General features: G+C 41.9%; 1 protein-coding gene across 1 annotated transcript in view; it reads left to right on the top strand.

The window, feature by feature from the left end:
• Positions 1–21,503, top strand: part of chd7 (chromodomain helicase DNA binding protein 7) — a 55,344-nt gene that overhangs the window by 25,937 nt on the left and 7,904 nt on the right. The window contains exons 4-25 of the mRNA XM_692864.9: positions 8,355–8,490; positions 9,305–9,430; positions 9,612–9,677; positions 10,479–10,534; positions 10,805–10,919; positions 11,445–11,528; positions 11,721–11,858; positions 11,986–12,107; positions 12,245–12,488; positions 12,625–12,801; positions 13,055–13,198; positions 13,282–13,561; positions 13,692–13,902; positions 14,145–14,340; positions 14,574–14,741; positions 14,996–15,175; positions 15,369–15,479; positions 16,153–16,358; positions 17,597–17,796; positions 17,887–18,046; positions 20,074–20,163; positions 20,611–20,714. Coding sequence (XP_697956.4) covers positions 8,355–8,490; positions 9,305–9,430; positions 9,612–9,677; positions 10,479–10,534; positions 10,805–10,919; positions 11,445–11,528; positions 11,721–11,858; positions 11,986–12,107; positions 12,245–12,488; positions 12,625–12,801; positions 13,055–13,198; positions 13,282–13,561; positions 13,692–13,902; positions 14,145–14,340; positions 14,574–14,741; positions 14,996–15,175; positions 15,369–15,479; positions 16,153–16,358; positions 17,597–17,796; positions 17,887–18,046; positions 20,074–20,163; positions 20,611–20,714 — 3,314 coding nt within the window. The remainder of the gene's footprint in view (positions 1–8,354; positions 8,491–9,304; positions 9,431–9,611; positions 9,678–10,478; positions 10,535–10,804; positions 10,920–11,444; positions 11,529–11,720; positions 11,859–11,985; positions 12,108–12,244; positions 12,489–12,624; positions 12,802–13,054; positions 13,199–13,281; positions 13,562–13,691; positions 13,903–14,144; positions 14,341–14,573; positions 14,742–14,995; positions 15,176–15,368; positions 15,480–16,152; positions 16,359–17,596; positions 17,797–17,886; positions 18,047–20,073; positions 20,164–20,610; positions 20,715–21,503) is intronic.

Genomic DNA, 21,503 nt, shown 5'->3' with positions numbered 1-21,503 from the left:
TATATATATATATATATATATATATATATATATATATATATATATATATATATATGTATGTATGTGTGTGTGTGTGTGTGTGTGTGTGTGTATATATATATATATATATATATATATATATGTATATATATATGTGTATATGTTGCAGTTTTGCATAGTGTTAAATTTGAATGACTGTTTACAGGACTATTTCTATTTTTTTTGTTTAGATGATACATGTGCAGTCAGAATCCTTATGCTCTTCTGGTTCATAGAACTCTAGATCTGTTTAGTACAGGTGATTTTGCTTGGTTTGACACAAGCTGGTGTACCATATCAGAGTTCATTCAGTACAGAAGTGTCAGAGTTGTTGTGTATTATTGCATTTGAGACACTGAGAACTTGATATTGTCTTCAAACTGTATAGATGTTGAACTTTTTTTCTTTTCTTTTTTTTTTCTTTTTTCTTTGAACTTGCAAGCGCTAAACCACAAACTTGACGCCTTTCTGAGGAAACCTTTGCTGTTACCTAAACTTGAAGTGGCTTGTCAATGCATCTCATTTTTGATGGTCACTTGTTTTGCAAAATAGTCAGGAGTCAGTTTCTGAAAATCATCCATTGTCATAGCCACACAACATCCATCTGTCTTATGAATACATGGGTGCTTATCACATGTAAATGTCCTACTATTTTAATTTTTTTTTTGTTCCTATGCCACCCTCAGTCACATTCCCATTCACCTCATAATAAGAAAGAAAAAAGCATCCATCCTGGATATGCAGAGTAGAAGGGCTGCATGGCCATTTTTCTTCTAGCTGAGGTAGTAATATGATCTGGCTGAGGAATGTGTCAGCCTTCCCCCATAACCACCTCCTCCACCCCCACTCAGCCGAAGCCCCGTCACTCCATCGCCGCATCTCTTTCATCCAGAGGAAAAGGGCCGGGCCAATGCAAGCACTCAGCAGCGCATCTGCAGCACAGTGCCAGAGCAGTAGGTCATCTGAAGGGGAGGAGGGACGCATGTGTGTTTGGAAAGGAGAAGGGGGATGTCTCCATTCAAAATGGCACCTAATGCTAGTTGGTCCACAATGATGTCTCATTAATCATGCCGGCCTGAATTTGACCAAATCTGCTACAGTGCTGGATGTGTGGCATTGGTGAGCCCCTGTGGATAGTTTTTAAACTGTGACCCCATTTCTCAAAGTGGGCTACAAATAGCACGTTCCTGATTTTATGAGTGTCATTCATTTCTTCCCCCCATCTAAAGTTGTTTGTCTGATCAGCTCTTCATGCTTTACTTGTTTGGTTGCCCATTTTGATCATGCAAGTGGAGTACAGGAAACTAGGTTGGACATTAAAAGTTTTGGCCTCATATCTGTTTACGCTCTTATCTGACAAAGAAAGTACAACTATAAATAGTCATTCTCTAGCCGCACCCAGGGTAAAATGTGAGCATCTGTGTGCCCAGGTTTGTTTTCCATATACACACACAGGCATCAAACACTTCAGAAAGATCCCTCCTCAGTGCTGCACTGCATGTGGATCTTTCCCCCCACGAGAAGACTATTTTGCATTGCAAATGCACACCTCTCACCTTCAGTTTATTGGCAGGTTCCCAAGCAACTATAGCAAAGCCCCCGTTTTAGGCGGTGGGGTTGTTTTCTAACTGCATAACGCCCTAACCTGGGTGGGCAGTTCCATCTGCCCTTTGATTTTCATTTCATGTCGGAGTGGAGTCTTTCTTTCACAGATTATCTTAGCTACATCCTGTGCACTCAGATACAAAAAACCACAACAGTCGCGGTTGCATAGGAAGTGCTGCAGTGTGTGTACTCAAAGCTCTTTGCTTGCGGGACCAGCATGCCTGTTCGCTTGCGAGTTGTACTACAACACCTTTATGCCAGACTGCTTGCTTATTTGTCCTCAAACAAACACTGCGCCTTGTCTCCCCTCCAGGCTCCAGTTGAGAAAAAAAAAGAAAGTTGGATTCTGTGTGACATTGAACCTCAAAGACAAAGTGCGGAGAGGTGGATGGCACAACAGAAGGAAAGGGCCAAGTAGCTCACTTTGTCATCCCCGTTTATTTTTTTTTTATACTTGCAAGGCTGGCAGGCCTTAGTTCCTGTGCCGACTTGTGTTTACTGCTTTGGTGATCAGACAGGCCACTGCCTCAAAAGAGTGAGCGAGTGTGAAGGTGCAGAAAATGGATTCAAGAAGTGTGCTGAACGGTGAATGCGCAGCCACTGGGGGACAAGCTCGCATTGCTGGTGGTACTCACTTCCATCAAAGCCTCTCTTGCTAAAACAAAGAGCCACATCCAGTGCTGGGTGCATAAAAGACCTGTTTTGACTCTGCATTTAAAAAAAAAAAATTTTTTAAGTGGTTTAAACTGCTTCTTGACAATTTTAGCTCCTAAAAAGGATTTTTAGGGTTTTTATGTTGCGTATGGCTGCACTTCATATAATCAACCAGCCTTCTCAGTGATTCAGAGTAATTAAATTGCTTGCATTTCCACTGCTAAAGGGTACCAATGGTACTATTTTGGTGGGCGGGGTGTATGACAGGAAGTTTTGGTCAACGCCACTTCCGCTCGAGAAAATGCTGTACGTTCACATACTATATGAGAAGCACTTCTCACAAAACAGATGCTTTATACGCATAAATACTTCTTTATAAATGTTTATTACTAACTTTTCTATGAACATTCACTGCAGATCAATGATAGTACGAAATGGCCTACTGTAACGTCTGCGAATTATATAGAATTGATAAATTACAGTCTGCGATATGTTACACTCGCAGAAAAACTACACACATCAGAGATTTAGTCCTTATTTAGGTTCAAAAACAACACTAAATTTAGCCCACAGTAAGTGCAAACCTCTCATCTGTGTCTTAAATTTTTAGCAGCACGTGTTGCCTCTTGTTAGAAAGTAGTTCCTTCATTCTGAGTTTATAACAGCATAAAAGGTGATGTTAATAGTTTAACATGGCAGTTTTTCATGTTTTAGGTTGCAGATGCATCATTTGCTGCTGTTTTTTCTGGCTTCACTCTTGCGTTTGTCCCTTTCTGGCTGGATCGGATATCAGAGCACTTTAATGATCACGAGCACTTTATTAATATGAACTCAAAGTTTGTTATTTCAAATATAGACGCATTCGCGAGCTCTATGGACAAAGTGAAACCGCTCACACTTTTAAGATGGGGTCGTAAAACAACAGCAGGGAAAAGCAGATTTTGTTATTTTTGGCGTTGTGGCTGTTCATCAAACATCAAGGCGAGGTTTGTTTGAGCTCAGGTCGACCATGGCTCGTTATTATATGTATATTATTACGGTATAATGTCTCGGCTGTGTATTTAAAACATGGCAGCTTCTTTCTTTTCATTCTGGCTTGTTGCGGGAGCGAATGACGTATCTCTGTAAACCAATAGCAATCGGCTGCGTGTCTAGCTCCGCATTTTGGTGAACAAAAAATGGTGCGATTCGTGGAACCGTACTATACCACTCAGTGGAAACGTGCCATAGAACACAAGACCTGACACTGTTGTCTTCCCCCTGTCTTTCTTCCTGTGTATCTCCTCGGCTGGGCCTCTAACACTTTCACACGCTATTGCATGCCTACACTGTCCTTTTCCACCTATTATCACATGCTCGCATGCTAGCGATCCTTCTGCTGTCTCTGTCTCTCTCTCTCTCTCTCTCTCTCTCTCTCATACTCCACGGCACAGTTTGTGTTCCTTTTCTCATATATCTCAACTCACCCACTCATATCCTCTTTCCACACGTTCTCCCTCACAGTTCGCCACTCAGGCATTTCCCCTCCCCTAGTTTAGGCATGTTTAAGTGCAAATTTAATCATGCCACCTCTTTTGATTCCAGTCACTTTGACTAACAGGGTGTGTTGGGGGCATGTCCCAATTTTAAAAAAGGTGACCCTGTTTTGTCTTTTTTTGTTCTTAATTAGCTGGTGCTCTGTAGAGAATGCAGACTCCTGTTTTTGTTTGCCTTTAACTTGTTGTAGCATGTTTGTTCTGTGTTTTATGTCCTTGTTTATGTACGTGTGTTTACGTTTACGCCTGTGTGATGCTGCAAAAGAGCTGTTGAGGGTAAACAGTCATGTGTGTACGTGTGAGCAGCTGCTGTTAGAGCAAGCAACGTGTGGGGGGGTCCAGCTGAAGATGAGTCATCTCACTGGCGACGGCAGGTGTCCCATTAACCCCCTGGCCCTCTCTCCTCCTCCTGAGTGTCAGCACTGGAGTACTGTGGCTCATACAAACGTGCAGCGGGGCCTGCGTCCTCCCCCTGCTAATGCCAATTAGCCCCTCTCTCTCCCTCTCTGCCAGCTTGTCTCAAAGACTACACACGCCATGGCCCACCCCACTTGCCCGTTCATCTGAATCTACAGTGCATGTCCTGCATCCTATAGCAGCTCTTTGGCTTTTATGATTCGTAAAGGTCAGCCATCTAAAGGAAGGCTGTCATCCCTCCCCCTGAACTGAGCGTTCTTCTTGCCCTCGTGGCTTTTTCCCCCCTCCTGTCTTTTTTTTCTTTCTTCCTTTTGTATGTGATTTTTTTTTTTCCCTTTTTTTTCCCTCCGCTCTCCTTTCTGGCTGTGTTTGCTGAGCAGTGACAGTATGAAATCCAAAGCCATAGAGTGGTGCGGCTGCAGGTGCTTGAGGAGTGTTGGAGAGAGAGACTCTGACTGAGGCAAGCAGATGGCTTTAGCCAGTGGCGTCCAGCCAGAGGAACAGGTGCGGGTCACGTGACCGCCGGTTACCAGGGCGATTTGATTGCTCTTGGCGTGCGAATGAAAAGAGAGGGGGGCCCCAGAGCGAGTGAGCGCGAGAGCCTCCAGGGCATTGTGTAATCTGTGGCAAGGAGAGAGCGCGCGACTCTGTGCTGGAAGTGGAGTTAACTAGCTCTTCCTTCTCTCATTCCCTCGATTTTTATTTTTTTATTTTGGTAACCACACTTAAGAAGGGAAAGACATTAAAGCAAAAACCAGCAGGTAAAATGAAAAGAGAAATTTAAAGATACAAATATGCACTTATAGATACACATGACATGTGTCTTGGGATTTGAGACATTCCGCCGAAATAGCTTTAAACTGCAATTTTCTAGTTATTGTGCAAGTGTGTTTTTATAGACAGAAGTTCTGCCTTACCCTGCAGCCTAAGACCGATTACTTACTGAAGCTAACAGGGCAGAGCCTGGTCAGTACCCAGATGGGAGACCACAGAAAAACTAGGTTGCTGTTGGAAGTGGTGTTAGGGAGACCAGCAGGGGTGCTCAACCTGTGGTCTGTGTGGGTCCCAATGCCCCTGTATAGTGAAGGGGACACTACACTCTCAGTGAGCGCTGTCTTTCGGATGAGATGTTAAACCGAGGTCTTGACACTGTGTGGTCATTAAAAAAACCATATGACATTTCTCATAAAGAGTAGGGGTGTAACCCTGGTGTCCTGGCCATATTCCCTCTATCGGCCCTTAGGATCATGGCCTCCCAATCATCCCTATTCATAGAATTGGCTGTATCTCTGTCTCTTCACTCCACCAATACCTGGTGTGTGGTAAATGCACTTGCGCCATTGTCTTGTGGCTGCCGTCGCATCATCCAAGTGAATACTGCACACTGGTGGTAGTGTAGAGAGACCCCCCTCTCATGATTGTGAAGCGCTTTAGGTGTTAGACCATACACGATAAATGCGCTTTAAATGCACATTACTTGCATAGAAAGTGTATCGTTTCATATTAGACAATTGTTTATTTGGTGTCACTAAATACATTGTTTACGGTAATAATTTTTCATTATTGATTAGCACAGTATTACACATTATGGGGATGCAGAAAGAAACATAACTAACAGTATCTTGAGAGTTGCAATCTTGAAAGTAAAATGGGGGGTTAGACGTGGGTTTGGGGGGTGTTAGTGGTGTAAATGGTAGTATGTTTTCATACAACTGAACAAAATAGCCACTAAACTGAAAAAAACGTAAAAGTTACATTTCCTCGTGAGATTACCTCAGTGTGCAGGGCTTAGCGCAGGTTTAAAATAAAATATACTTCCCACAGCACATAAATGGTCAACTATATGCGAGGAAAAAATTATGTAATTTTTTTTTACTTGATTTGTATTTATAATGACACTTATACACCTTTTCTTTTCAGTGGGTTAATGTTATTTTAAAAAAAGGCTGTTAAAATAATAGAAATCCACTATTTCTCTTACTTTTATGCTATTTAGGAGCCATGTGCACCCACTGACAGAGTTCTCTCTCTCTCTCTCTCTCTCTCTCTCTCTCTCTCTCTCTCTCTCTCTCTCTCTAAAGTTGCTATATTGGAATGACATTTACAGTATTGTCAAAGCATTTTAGATTTGAATAATGTGATATATTAGCATCATTAAATTAACATATGCGGCAAATGAGAAATATCAGAAAAAATATGGCAAATGAAAGATGGCAATACAACACTTGCTATCACAATCATCAGCACTTTTAATAGTTTATTTTACAGACTTATATGTTGTTGTTCTATAAGAATTTTCATTCCAAAATGGCCGCTGCCTGAAACTAGCGGCATCTAGTGGCTGTTTCCCATATTGGATTTATCATAATTATCAGATTCCTTCTTGCAGTATATTCAACATTATTTATAGGCTAGGGTTGTTATACTGACACAGTAAACATTTATTTTCATGCACAACACTTTGTGTTCGCTATGAAAGAAAAAAACATCAAATACTTGTCGTAATCATAACTCTAAAATGCGATACGATCATTTAAATGATGTGCGCACCGGTTTCGGTTTCACTTTCACTTCCGAGTGCGGCTCATGGCTGCTGTCACTGTGAGAAACAACACACACATCCAAATCAAACCTTCCGCACGGCCCTCAAAGGATCGCTCTGCGCAACAAACTGAACATTATTTACAACATCATTACCTGTTATACACAGCCTAAGCAGGTTTTGTTCAGTAAAGTAGGTGTCATTGTCGTGCACACGCTCATTCTCGGAAGTAAACAAACAGCTCACGGTCAGCTTACCTGTGATTTCGCGGCCGCGAATACATCATTATACATCATTACATAAAGACAGAAATTACATTTTTGGGTGAATTATACCTTATAAATACAGTATGTAACACTTTTAATACCATTTGAAGGTTTCAATCTTGCTGTGAAGACTTGTGCGACTGCCTTGCTTCTCTCCTGACCTTAAAAATATAATTGGCTAAATCATAGAAAAGCTGAATTAAGATCGTGTGTAGGGTCGAATCGAGATTGTGACCTTTTTTCGATTAATCATGCAGCCCTATTTACCCATGTTTTGTTTTTAAACTTAAAATAAAATCTACATTATCACTACTGTAAACGGTCTCTTATAAAACTGAAAATAATCACATCAATCTATCGCCGGAAGCCTTCTGTGCATATAGCCCATTCATAACACTCAATCTACATCAGCTCTGCATCACTAAAAGAGTTTTAAAACATAACATAATCTGTCTAAGAGAAATATTTCAGCCATGGTGTCGTCCTTCCTCCAGCGTGCAAAAGTATCTCCAATATTGATTCAGGATTTTAAAAAAGTTTTGATTTAGCTTGTTTTTACCCCTCTCTCTCCCATGAACGCGCATCACGTGTATGCACAAACGGCAGAGCTGCGTACAAACAGGTGCACAGTAGCTCAAATCTGAGTTTGCTGACAGACAGTTTGAACTAATTTTCGGAATTATGGGAGATGTCGGCCCGACATTATTTTAATTGAATGATAAATTCATTTTTTTTAGTTTTATGCCTTACCCAGAATATATATATATAAAAAAAACATAACACATTTAGATCATTTACTTTAATCAGTACTATTGGAATGTGAAGACACTTTCAAACAGCACAGCAAAAAAAATTCTGGAGACAATCACCTACTGCACCTTTAAGTGTTTTATATTTTATTGAATGTATATATTACTACCTTTAAATTTCTACATTTTTAATCGAACAAACAAAAAAAACAATGATGTAAGCCTTTATAATTTAGTATCCTGTTTATATCCTAAATAATTACATATTTTGATAGGCACATTGATTGGATGAACTTTTTTTTTTTTTTTTTTTTTTTTTTTTTTTTTTTTTTTTTTGGTCCACAGATCTGAAGAAAATCACAGAATATTCTTGCAATTTAATGACTGATATCAGGATGTAGAGAGACCAGCATAACAAAAAAGACCAACACCTATTGCATCTTTAAATTCTTGTGCTTGACATCATGTTCTTTTCTAAACTAATCAGAGTAATGGTTTTACTTTTGCCCCACACAAATCTGTGGTTTATTTGCTGTTGCATTAACCAAACCCCCCTGTTCACCCACAGTGCTAAAAAGTCTGACTCTGAGTCCGGTAACAGCACCAAGAAAGAGGCAAAGCGTAAGAGAGAGCCCTCAGTCACCTCTGATGTGGAGAAAACACCACCACAGTCACCAGAGGAGGAAGATGATGATGGTGTTCAGGTAAACTTGCTTGTAATCAGATTCTTACAGTGTAAGCATTTTTATTGTCTTTGTCGATCAACTAATATGGGTTTCTCTTAGGCCTAAAGCAATACTTAGAGATTGACTGATAATGCTGATGTATTAATGTCTTCTTTTTAGGGCTGCACGATACTGGGAAAATTAGATATTGTTGCTGACTATTGTGATATAATTTCAGTAGAGAAATTCTATTTTTAAAAAGCATTTGTAATGATTGCGCTAAAGTAGATACTTTTTGATAAAAATAAATATTTCAGGCACAAAAACTGTCAAAGTGCAAACATTTAGACTTTGTAACACTATGACTAAGGCCCAATCTAAATTCTGTTTTTAAGATTTTTAACTGTACTGTGCATTTACACCGTGGCCATTTTCATCCATCTAAACACATGAAAATAACATTATTGTTACTTTACGCCTTGACATCAACACGCAAAACGAGGGGTAGGGGAAGGGCTAAGAGGTAGAAATGGGATTGGGCCTAAAAGTCTTGCAGATATTATCAGAATATGTTGTAATTTCTTTGGTTGTTATTTACCTAGCAATTAGTATACCTACTGCAAGTTTTCACACCTCTATACGAAACATGTTTCATGTAAAATTATATCACAATTATTTTTTTTTAACATTGCAGTAAAATTTCCTTGAGTTAGTTGTGCATACTGTTCAAAAATATCGTCATTGCCATTTTTTATCTTTCTCTAAAGTAATTGCCTTGTAAGACCTCAATGAATATACTTTTGCATTTTTGCCATTGTGTAATTTGGGTGTATGTGTGTGTGCTTGACTACAGAAGAGACGATCTAGTCGGCAGGTGAAGAGGAAGCGATATACTGAAGATCTTGAATTTAGAATTTCAGATGACGACGATGGAGATGATTCTGCAGGACCAAAGTCTCCAACTACATCTGAGCAGCAGGTCAATATCACGAGGACTTATGGTTGTGTGTGTGTGTGTAAAATTGTTTATAATTGTGCTGATAGCTGATTAACAGTCCCCACAGTAGAGCTGGAAAACTGCTGATGTAACCTGCTGTTTGTTATGCATGATGGATGTTCTCACACTGACTCTGTGTCCTTCATTCCCCTGTGTGCTGTAGGAGTTGCCGGATGCGGAAGGTCCTGTGGTGGAGAAGATCATGGGGATGCGAATGGGAAAGAAAGAGGTGAGCTGAGCCGCTGAAAGCCTCTCACACCAGTTTAAACCGCTGCTGTCTGCTGGATCAAGGCAGATTACACCTAACAGCTGTCTCAAATCCTGCCCCAGACCCTGTGATTGCCAGGACGATGCCTGAGTGGGCTGATATTGTCTTCAGCATGACAGTGGTAGTATTAATCCAGGAAAGGCCATGGCCAGTTCAGAGTAAAGCCGTTGCAAGGTCTTGAGATGAAGCCGTGTAAGAATAAACTGTCTCTCAGCGTGATAAATCTCAGATCCTTAGTTGCAGGCCGTGGCAGCGCACAATGTTACTCCTTTGAAACCGCTCCACAAAACAAAGCCTGGCCAAAAATAATACGCCGTGCATGGCTCTTAGTAGCACAGCTGCAAATGGGCTCCCGCCCGAGGAAATGGTAGGTTTGGCGTCTGCCGTAGCGCTGTGGTTTTGGCAGGAAGCCAGGCCCTGGGTCAGCTCCCTGTGAATGGGGCTGTGTGTGGTAGAAGAGCTGAAGTGATTCATGACTCAGCCGCACAGCGTACTACTAGCTGGAGAAAGAGAATAGGAGGAGGATTGCTCTTGCTTTTTTTTTTTTTCATCCCCACCCAGTCTGTCTTGTCATTGCTTTTGTCCTGGGGCATTAAATTTCAGAGCAATGCCAAAATGCAGAGTTGTTTTTCACAGGAAATGGTTTACGCTTCTGATGTTGTGATGGATCAAAATTACGCTAACTAGTTATTTGAACGCTCCAAGCATGGTATAAATGCACCCTTTTCAAACAACTAATTAATGTTTCTGCTTATTTTACAGTTGGCGTCTGGTGAAGAGATAGAAGTCGAAGAGTTTTACGTCAAATTCAAGGGCTTGTGAGTATTGCATTAAAACTATTGTCTAATCTGACTGTGTAGCATGCAAATAGAAAACAATTGTTGATCTCATTTGTCAGTTTTTGCAAACTAAGCTAAAGGTCATTGGGTTTTCTCATCATGTCAAATAGACATGCTTTAATCCAAAGCATAGATTAAACTTGCTTAAACATGCTTAGTCTTGTTTATCTGACATAAGCAACTTATTTAATGTTATTTTTTCTAAGTTCATTCAATAAGTAAATTTAATTGTCTTGTTTTTTTTTTCAGCTCTTACTTGCATTGTCGCTGGGCAGACATTGAAGAGCTGGAGAAGGATAAGAGAATCCAGCAGAAGATCAAGAGGTTCAGGGCTAAACAGGCCCTTAGTACCTTCGTAACTGAGGTTAGAATTGACCCTCCATTTTCTTTGTCATCCACCATTTTGTCTTTTTTTATTATTCTGTTCTTTCTACTCCTGTTTTATGGCTTTCACTGATAATGGTGGCAGTATGTATGCTCAGCAGTGGTGTTGTGCTGGTATTATGGTGCCGTTTTGAACAATCTCATCCATGCTAAGGCAATAAAACGCCTCACTTCAAGCCCTTATCTCTTTTACACGCAATCTCACAGCACATGCTGCTCAGTTAACTTCAAGTTAAAGTAATTCAAGCAGCTGCACTGAAATGTATTCCGAGAATTTCATTTGTGCTGTGCAATTCCACACTACATTTGAAAGGGCTTTTCAGTCTATCAAAACCAGGTGGGGTTTTCCCAGAGAGGTATATGCCACCCACATCATAAAAGCTCTGAAAATATTCCACCTGGTAGATTCTCATTTAGAGGCTTGTAGTAGTTGCGGCTCAAGCACCAGTGTAATTGGCATTCTGCAGTGCTCCATCTAACCAATCAATCACACTCTTATTGACAGATGGATGATGAGCCCTTCAACCCAGATTATGTGGAGGTGGACAGGGTTCTGGATGTGTCTGAAAGCACAGATGAAAATGGAGAGGTATGACTTCTCTCTATCATCAATCCACTTCAATCGTTCTCAAACCATCTGTCTCTCAAAACAACATGGGTTACCTTGATTGAAGCTCTTACTCTGTTGCAGCTATGAAGATGTCAGTCACACCGCCCCCAGAAAATTTAGAAAAAATTTGAGAACCATCGTTTAGATAAGTTGTGTTGTGTGTTCCTACAGCTTGTGACTTTGTACCTGGTAAAGTGGTGCTCCTTGCCTTATGAGGACAGCACGTGGGAGTTAAAAGCTGACATAGACCAAGTGAAGATTGAGGAGTTTGAGAGAGTGATGGCGCGTGAGCCGCAGCTGAAGCGCGTGGTAAGAGCTGGCACTCTTCTAGCCTTCTCTTTATTTTCTCTTTGGAGTGCTGAGCTAGTGAGGGGAGAGGGCCACGTTCTTGCGGTTGCACAGAAACCACTAACGGGAATTGTTTTATTTGAAACAGGAGCGACCTCCCACCAGCGACTGGCAGAAATCCGAGAGTTCCAGAGAATATAAAAACGCCAATGCGCTCAGGGAATACCAGCTGGAGGGAGTCAACTGGCTGCTCTTCAACTGGTACAACACGTATGTATGCAATTACCCAGCTGTCCAGCCGCACCGCTTGCACATATGTGTGCTAAACCATGGTTTTTGATACTATTTAAGTGTTAAGATGCTTTGAATTTGAGTTGTTGTTTTTTTTTTTTTTTTTTTTTCCTCAGACGAAACTGCATTTTAGCTGATGAAATGGGACTTGGTAAAACAATCCAATCCATCACATTCCTCTATGAGATATACCTGAAGGGAATCCACGGTCCTTTTCTTGTGATTGCTCCTCTTTCCACTATTCCCAACTGGGAGAGGGAGTTCAGGACATGGACGGAGCTAAACGTAGTGGTCTATCATGGTAGCCAGGCCAGCCGAAAGACCATTCAGGCCTACGAGATGTACTACAGGGACACACAGGTAAATAATTCCTTTGTCATTTTATATGCATTGATTTATTTTCTCATTTGAGTTGTAGAAGATAATGTTTCACAATATTTCTGCTGGACTATATTCGTAGGGTTGTTTATCATAAGAAATTTCTCTCTTCCTGCAGGGACGTATAATAAAGGGAGCCTACAAATTCCATGCCGTCATCACCACATTTGAGATGATCCTGACAGACTGCCCTGAGCTACGAAATGTGCCATGGCGCTGCGTGATTATTGATGAGGCTCATAGGCTCAAGAATAGGAACTGCAAGCTGCTTGAGGGCTTAAAGATGATGGACATGGTTAGTGCCAGAAAATAATCTGCTATAACCTAGGTCAAGCTTACACTTAAGTATTTACTGAATGTGACATTTACACCGTCCTGGTAAAATCCTAGAAATATCTGAAATTATTATGTTTTTTTGACAAAGTCCATTAATCATTCTACATTTGATATTCCAAAATGTATTTACTAGACTGGAAACGGGAAGGAAAAGTTGTAGATGAATTGAATTTTGTTCATGTCGCTTAATGAGACTCTTCTATGTTCTATAGGAACACAAAGTCCTGCTGACAGGGACTCCACTGCAAAACACAGTGGAGGAGCTTTTCAGTCTTCTCAATTTCCTGGAGCCAGATAGGTTTCCTTCGGAGTCCACCTTCATGCAGGAGTTTGGAGATCTTAAGACAGAAGAGCAGGTATGGAATATTAGCTGCTCTTTAAATCATTGCAATCAATCTGTGAAGTATACCTGGATGTAATGATAACACTATGGGTTCAGGTGCAAAAGCTGCAAGGAATTTTGAAGCCTATGATGCTACGCCGACTGAAGGAGGATGTAGAGAAAAATCTTGCACCAAAAGAGGAAACTATCATTGAAGTGGAGCTAACCAATGTGCAGAAGAAATACTACCGTGCCATCTTGGAGAAGAACTTTGCCTTTCTGTCCAAGAGTGGAGCAGGCGGAGGCAGCGGAGGTGGAGGAGGATCCAATGTTCCCAACCTGCTGAACACCATGATGGAGCTGAGAAAGTGCTGCAATCACCCCTACCTCATCAATGGTGAGCAAGTGGCACAAATGTAAAAAATAAATTCTAAATTAGCTTTGTTTGCTAAGGTTTTATACTTCAGTACAGCTGATTGTTTATAGAAACATTTGCAGACTGAAAGTTTTGTCTTTTCTCTCTGTAGGAGCTGAAGAGAAGATAATGGAGGAGTTCAGGGAGACTCATCCTTTAGACCAACCAGAGTTTCACCTCCAGGCCATGATCCAGGCTGCAGGAAAACTGGTGCTGATCGACAAGCTGCTCCCCAAACTGAAGGCTGGGGGTCACCGTGTGCTCATCTTTTCCCAGATGGTGCGCTGTCTGGACATCCTGGAGGACTACCTCATCCAGAGACGGTAGGATCCTTACAGCACTAGCTAATTTAGATAAATACTTTTAATAATAAGCCGTAGTTTAACATATACTTAATAAGAACAAGTGTTGTTGTTTTTTCATGGGTTTTTATTTATTTTTTAACATTTGTATTACTGCAAATCAATGTTTGCCATGAAGAAAGACTTGGACCTGACTATCATTGTAAAGGATATTAGCAAATAGATGTTTATAGTTAACCTACGGCCTATTTCCTTCATTGTAGGTATCCATATGAGCGTATAGATGGCAGAGTTCGAGGGAATCTCCGCCAGGCAGCTATTGACCGCTTCTCTCGACCAGACTCTGACCGCTTTGTATTCCTGCTGTGCACAAGGGCTGGTGGCTTGGGTATTAACCTAACTGCAGCTGATACATGTATTATATTTGATTCTGACTGGAACCCTCAAAATGACCTGCAGGTAAGCATGCTAGTTTCATGATCACATTATTGCAGTTGGAAGTAAAATTGTGCTGGACTTTCAGTGGAACTTTTTTTTTTTTTTTTTTAAATGTTCTTTTTTTTATAATCTTATGACTGCATTTCAGCTAGATTCAATTGAAAATACTCTATCACATTGTGCAACCTTAGTGCTTTATAGTGTTTGAGTCCTCAAAGGCGGTGTATGTGACCGGTTTGTGCTGTTGCCTCCAGGCACAAGCTCGATGCCACAGGATAGGACAGAGCAAGTCTGTGAAGATTTACCGCCTGATCACCAGAAACTCCTACGAAAGAGAGATGTTTGACAAGGCCAGCTTGAAGTTAGGACTGGACAAGGCTGTGCTTCAGTCCATGAGCGGCAGGGAGAATGCTGCCAATGGGGTATGAACTGCACACAGCGCCACCATTTTGTGGTGTTTCACTGAAACCGTATTCCAGATGGTTCATTAATCAAACATACTTTGCACATGTTGGCAGTCAGTGGAAAGACCTCTAATTCCTGTGCCCTGAGACTTATTTTCCTTTTTACCATGTGCCTAAATTTGTCCACCCTGTAAAATACCCAAGATGAAAAAGTCAAATTTATTGAGATTTGTATTTTGTGAAATGAATACATTCCTCTCTCTTTATTTTAGGTTCAGCAGCTCTCTAAAAAGGAGATTGAGGATCTCCTGCGTAAAGGAGCATATGGAGCTCTAATGGAAGAGGAGGATGAGGGATCCAAGTTCTGTGAAGAAGACATTGATCAGATTTTGCAGAGACGTACACAGACCATTACAATTGAATCAGAAGGCAAAGGCTCAACATTTGCTAAGGTGAAGACATCACCCTCCCCCTTGGCTGTTGTATTAATGATTTTAACCCAAAAAATTGACCCATTCATCAATGTTATTGCATAATTGGCTTTATAGAAGCATACTCCCCATTTAATCTTGCTCCTAAAATAGAGCAACCTAAAGGGTAAGTGTCTCTGATCTGACCATTTATATAATTTTTTTCCCTTACCAGGCAAGTTTTGTGTCCGCTGGGAACAGAACCGACATTTCTCTGGAGGACCCAGATTTCTGGCAGAAATGGGCAAAAAAAGCAGAGCTGGACCTGGATGCGATCAATGGCAGGGTAAGCTGTGACTTAACAGAGAAAAAGGAGCTCTCTTGTGCCGTGTCTCGCAGGAGATGCTGCATGAATTGAGGCACTAATCTATAGCACTTCTCTCTTGTGTAATTGTGCAGAGCACTTACGGCTGACTATTATTCATTGTTTCATTAATGCCAGGGTCATGCATTAGCAGCTTTTGACAGGTATCATAGTCATAATTCTCTCTGACAATTGATAACTGAAGATGGTGTGAATCCAAATCTGGGTAGTTTCCACCACACTCCGTGGTGTCACTCCTCATAAATATGCTATCTGGGCATAATTAATGAGGCTGATTTCCCCAGGCTAACAGTGCGTGGAATGTAGCCGTAATTGAGCTAAGGCTAAATTGTTTAAACTTGGCCACGGGAAGCATTTTCTGTAATTACCACTGTTCTTTGCACTCTGGAGAATTGGAGGCGCTAAGCAGCTTATATCTGCTTGAAGGGAAGCGTCATGTTATGTCTAAATAAAAGTGCTTTATCACAGTACTTTTTGCATGTGCCCTTGAACAGAGGTCTTCCGTTCTGCAGTCTAGTGGTCATCTATATTATAATGCTACCATGCAATTGAGCTAAAGGTGCTGAACATGCAGAATCCTTTTCTGCTTATTTAATTCTCGAGGGATCGTTCTAACCCTTGTGTTACTTGTCAGAATAATCTGGTGATTGACACTCCTCGGGTCCGGAAGCAAACTCGTCACTACAGTTCCATGAAAGAGGATGACTTGATGGAGTATTCAGAGCTTGAGAGTGACTCTGAGGATAAACCTATTCAGAAACCAAGGAGGCCTCAGGACCGAACCCAGGGGTACCCCCGCAGTGAGTGCTTCAGAGTGGAAAAAAACCTGCTGGTATATGGGTGAGTGCAGTCTGGAAATGGACATATTTAAGTGTTTTGCTGATTTTTATCTGCTTTGTGCTCCTTTTAGCTGTCAGTGCTAGCCCAAAAAAATCTACAGAGATGACAGTTGTGTGCTATATTACCATCTTGCACTTGAGCAGTCCCGAGGGTCTATCCCTATAATTAGTTGCCATTTAGCAGATGCATTTTGCTCAAAAGCACCTTTGAGTGCACCAACTACACATGAACCCACAGCAAAGCATGGCACCCCATTGAGAGAAAAAAATCCCAACTAATTTCCAACATAGAAATATACATGTTCAAGTGCTCAAGTAATTTTTTTTGTCAGACTTCTTCCATTCCTTGTACCTCATCCATAGATTTCCATTTGCCTCAACTGTAGCTTGTCATGGAAACTGGCTTTAGCAGGAAGTCCATCCCAGTGCCATGAGACAGGATATTCAGCTTCCTGCTTTGTTTTAGCGACATCCAAATTTCCCTTGTCTCATCTTGTTTTTCATTTGGAATAAGAATATCTGGTAGCTCACAGCCCACCAGTGCAGTGGCCGAGTTTGTCACGCTTGCTTGTCCCGGGGCAGTGGCAGACACGGCGCTATCTAACGCGTACAGTTAATTAAGAGCCAGGCCTCAGTGCACTCAGCACTAATCATGGCTGGCTGCACGCACCGTGTCTGACCAGTATTTTTTTTCCTTTTCAGTCAGACGCGTCTAGACCCCTGGGCTATACGGCAAATTAGATCCATCAAGTCTGAGGGCTTTGTCTCTTCTGATGTGTTTTTTTTTTTTTTTCTTTTTTGGAAAAGCAGTGCAAGGCTGTGAAACCAGAGCAGACCTTCCCCCTCTCTTTTCAAAAAAAAAAAAAAAAACCTTTAGGCTTGTGCTTAGAGAGTGCTTGAGTAGCCTACTCCATCAAATAACAAGGGCATTGGGTCTCCCCATGGTCATGCACCATGCCAGCAAGGCAGTGGTGCCACCCTTCCTTCTCTGTTTTATGAGAACTAGCACAAACATAGAGCAATACAAAGCTTAAAGTTCTGCCACTGAGCTAGATTATTCCCCATACCATACAAATTCACATTTTGAATTAGTTTAACTGATTTATTATACAAGTTCTATGTAAGTTTATAAATAAGATTTTGCAGAGCTGCAGTTCAACATGTCTATAATGCTTGAAAGAAACTATGGTTTTATCTAGCTATATTTGCCCTGGCTAACTCTTCTTCTGTTTTGCGTAGCTGGGGCCGCTGGGGTGACATCCTCTCCCATGGACGCTTTAAGCGCCCGCTGAGGGAGCGAGACGTAGAGACCATCTGCCGTGCACTTCTGGCCTACTGCCTGCTCCACTACCGTGGAGACGAAAACATCAAGGGCTTCATTTGGGACCTCATAACCCCTACTGAGGATGGCCAGAGCCGCACACTGACCAACCATTCTGGTAGGACACTGCACTTGTTTCCTCTGAGCTTTTTTTTTTTTTTGCATCTGGCTCTTTACATACTAAACAATGCCATTTCTGTCTCTTCAGGATTGTCTGCTCCTGTTCCCCGGGGCCGTAAAGGGAAGAAGGGGAAGTTGCCGGTTGCTCAGACACGCATGCCACAGGCAGACTGGCTTGCTGACTGTAATCCTGACTTACTCCTTCAGGAGGACAGTTACAAGAGACACCTGAAACACCACTGCAACAAGTATGTAACATATCTTAAATACTGAACTTTTGCAGCTTTACTGAAGAAACTAATGTTTATGTCTGCAGTGTTACAATGGTTTTACTTTAACTGGAAAAAATCTATTAAATACATTGTTTTTGATTGTTTAACTCTGCTGATAAGGCTTTATTTTTTCTTTTAAATAGTATTTGGGGATTAAATCTTGTTGGCTTGTGTTTTAAACTTCTACCCATTGGTTGATGACAATAGTCTTGTGGTTGAGTTCAATTCTCGACTCGGTCCTTCCCCTCTCTCTGCTCCCAATGTTTTGAAGTCTGTAATCACCACTATCCTATCCTATTCTATCTTAATAAAGGTTATTTGGAAAATAAAAATAATCTGCCTGTTGAAAGTATTATTTAAGCCTAATTTATTATTATTATTATTAAGTGCACTTACAACTATAAAGATCTGTGAAAGATCACTGATTAGTACGCTCCATGTTAATAAAAATCTTCTCATCTTTATTTTTATAATTAAAAGGTCCTTATGCAATGATCGTCAATGGAAATGGAAATCCCTTTTGCTATTGTTCACATAAAAAGTGAAAATACTGCCGTCATTTGCTCCTCTTTCATTTGTTCCATACCTATATGAGTTTCTTTCTCACTTGGAAGGAAATTATATACCTGCAATTGGCTTTCTTCAAAAACTCTTCAACAGAGCAAGCAAACTAGTAAACGTTAAAATTATTATTATTTATTATTATTTTTTTTTCATGAACTAACACTTAAGTGTTGGTCCTGTTTTAAAATCTCACTTTGATAGTTGAGAGTTTTTTTGGAAAGCAACCTTTAACTTCCAAGCCTGATATCATGAAAGCAGGTGCATTTAAATACTTGAGGAGCTTTTCAACTTGAAAAAAGTAATTGAAGCAAACTTGTGAATTTAGTTGAACGTGTCCAAAAGTGAGTTAGCAACATTACCTTGTGGTGCAGATGTTTCATTAAGCTGCTTGGCTCCTCCATAGTTTAGCTTTGACTAATGAATGTCAGTTAAAAAATGGCCAGCTGTAGAGAATCTGGCAAAAGAAAGAGTCCCATCTTTCTGGCAGAGGCTTCTGCCAAGTGACTGAAATAATGAATGACAGGCCGTGAGGAATCTTTTTCATTGCTGAAATTAAAGATTTTAAGATCGCTCAATAATTCATCGTTCAGCTCAACAGGCCGCACATGATGATTTCTCCTCTCACCCCACACGTCCATTATGGCCCGTGTGCCGCCTGTGTGCGTCTTTTGTTTTTTACAGACTCTCTGGTTTCATTTGATAAATAATTTCTGTTGCCAGGCCGGTATTGTTGTGTCCTGGCTAACACTAGGCGGTGATGGGGGAAAGAGAGAAAGGAAAACAAGGTTTACACTGCTGGCTCTGATGTGCATCCAGAGAAGGGGAACAGAGCAACAGCTGAGGAAACGTTACGAGACGATAAATGCGAGGTGCTTAGACCGCCAACCATCTGCTCGCCGCACTGCAAACTTCTGCCTCTGTACTTTGGAGGCGTCCCGTTAGCACCTCCCCAACTTCCCTAACAGCATTAGGAAGGAAATGAAAATGAGAGGATGAAGGTGCTGAAAGTGTGTGTGTGCACGGAGGAGGGGGGTGAGGGTGGGTACGGGCGGCTCCCCAAGCGCAGCGGCGCGGTGCCAGGCCAGGTGCCAGGCAGACCTGTTGGAAGCGGGTGAAAGGCGGCACACACAGAGGTGATTATGTGCAGCCATCTGTCAGGCGTGGAGGCTGCCGCACAGCGTGGCTAATCAGCCCTGGCAGCATGATGGATGAGCTGTGGCACATGCCAAAGAGCTGCTGCTGCCGCTGCTACTGCTGCTGGCACAGCTCGGAGCTGGCCAAACTTACTCACTCTTTTGTTTCTGCCTTTTCTCCTTCCTTTTGTCCTTTTTTCCTTCCTTTCAATCGGTGTGTCACTCCATTAACCCCCAACTCATCTTTGTTCTTTTTCTGTTGTTTTTCTCCTGCCCTTTTTAATCCTCTCTCTCTATCTCTGACAGAGTGCTGCTGCGGGTCCGCATGCTCTACTATCTGCGACAAGAAGTCATCGGAGACCAGGCAGACAGAATCCTGGAGGGAACCGATTCAAGGTTGGCATCTCCCTCCATTCCCTTCTACCGAATCCTGCCTGCTGTTATCTTTCCTCTCCCTCCATCACTTTCTCCTCCTCCTCCTCCCCCTATCTGACAACACCCCCACCCAGATGTGCATGCATTTATAATGTGAAAACGTGCTTGCCATATTGATACTCTCAAGGACTCGACTGAAGTTCTAATGACTGCGAGGGCTCGCGTGTGCGCACCAGTGCAGAGGGTGAGATAAGCGAGCGGCTCAGATCTCTGGCCGTAATCAGGTTGGCCCTGAATAAACAAGATGAGAAAAATGGGCCTAAATGAGATGTGGCTTGCTAATGCTTGCATTTCCTACCAGATGTCTGCAGATAGACATTAATGCTGCGCTCATTAGATTATGTGCCGCTGTGGCCATCTCCTGGTTTTAATCACTCTTTCCTGTGTTTGTTTGTCTTTCGCTTACAGTGAGTTGGATATCTGGATCCCACAACCCTTCCATGCTGACGTTCCCACTGATTGGTGGGACCTTGACGCAGACAAGTCCCTCCTTATCGGCGTCTTCAAGCATGGTGAGCTCCACCTCTTCACAGCTGCCATTGGTGCTTTCGTGGTGACAGTAATTGCTAACGTTGACCTATTGTAATATTGCCTAGAGATTGATTGGTGATATTTTCTGAATGGCTGATCTGGGACTAGATAGAGAGGCAGGGGGAGTTGAGATCCTATCCATCAGAGGCAACAGGCACCTCTCAGCACATTTTATTAACATTGACCCACAGTGTTAAGAAGTGTTCTGGGAGAACCTGCTAAATTCCCGGTGTGGGATGTGATTGTTTTCTTTTGTAAAGCTGCGCAGCTGTCCCAATTTATCTTTTGGGGGAAACGGGGCCAAAGCAGTATTAAAAAAGACAGAGCGAGATTGAGAGGGGTTTCTCAGCTGCCGACTTTTAATTGCATTAAGTATAGTAATAGCCGCTTTATTTAATAATGTCTGCTGATCTCGCCACCGATATTAATCTTGGCGAGGGCCTTTTATGCTTCTCTCAGATTGGTCTTTTTCCTGAATGTGTGTACAGAGAGCTCTCTCGCTCTCTGGTCTGCCCCGGTGCGCTGCGCTACCTCGTTAACTCAGCTGGCCTCTATACACGTGCGCGCACACACACACACACACACACACACACACACAGGAGCGTGTATATAACACAGGCAGCCTGTTCTTAATCATAATCCCAATTCAGTAGGGAGGTCTGGGGAGGAAAGGTGGCAGGCCTGGACTGCACAGGAAAGAGTGATGGCCTATAAACCCCCTCATGATTACAGTTTGGCTCGGGGCGCGGCAGCAGTTAGGAACAATGTGT

The sequence above is a fragment of the Danio rerio genome, chromosome 2 (genome assembly GCF_049306965.1).
Source record: "Danio rerio strain Tuebingen ecotype United States chromosome 2, GRCz12tu, whole genome shotgun sequence".
NCBI lineage: Eukaryota > Metazoa > Chordata > Actinopteri > Cypriniformes > Danionidae > Danio > Danio rerio.
This window is presented reverse-complemented; position numbering and strand designations above follow the sequence as displayed.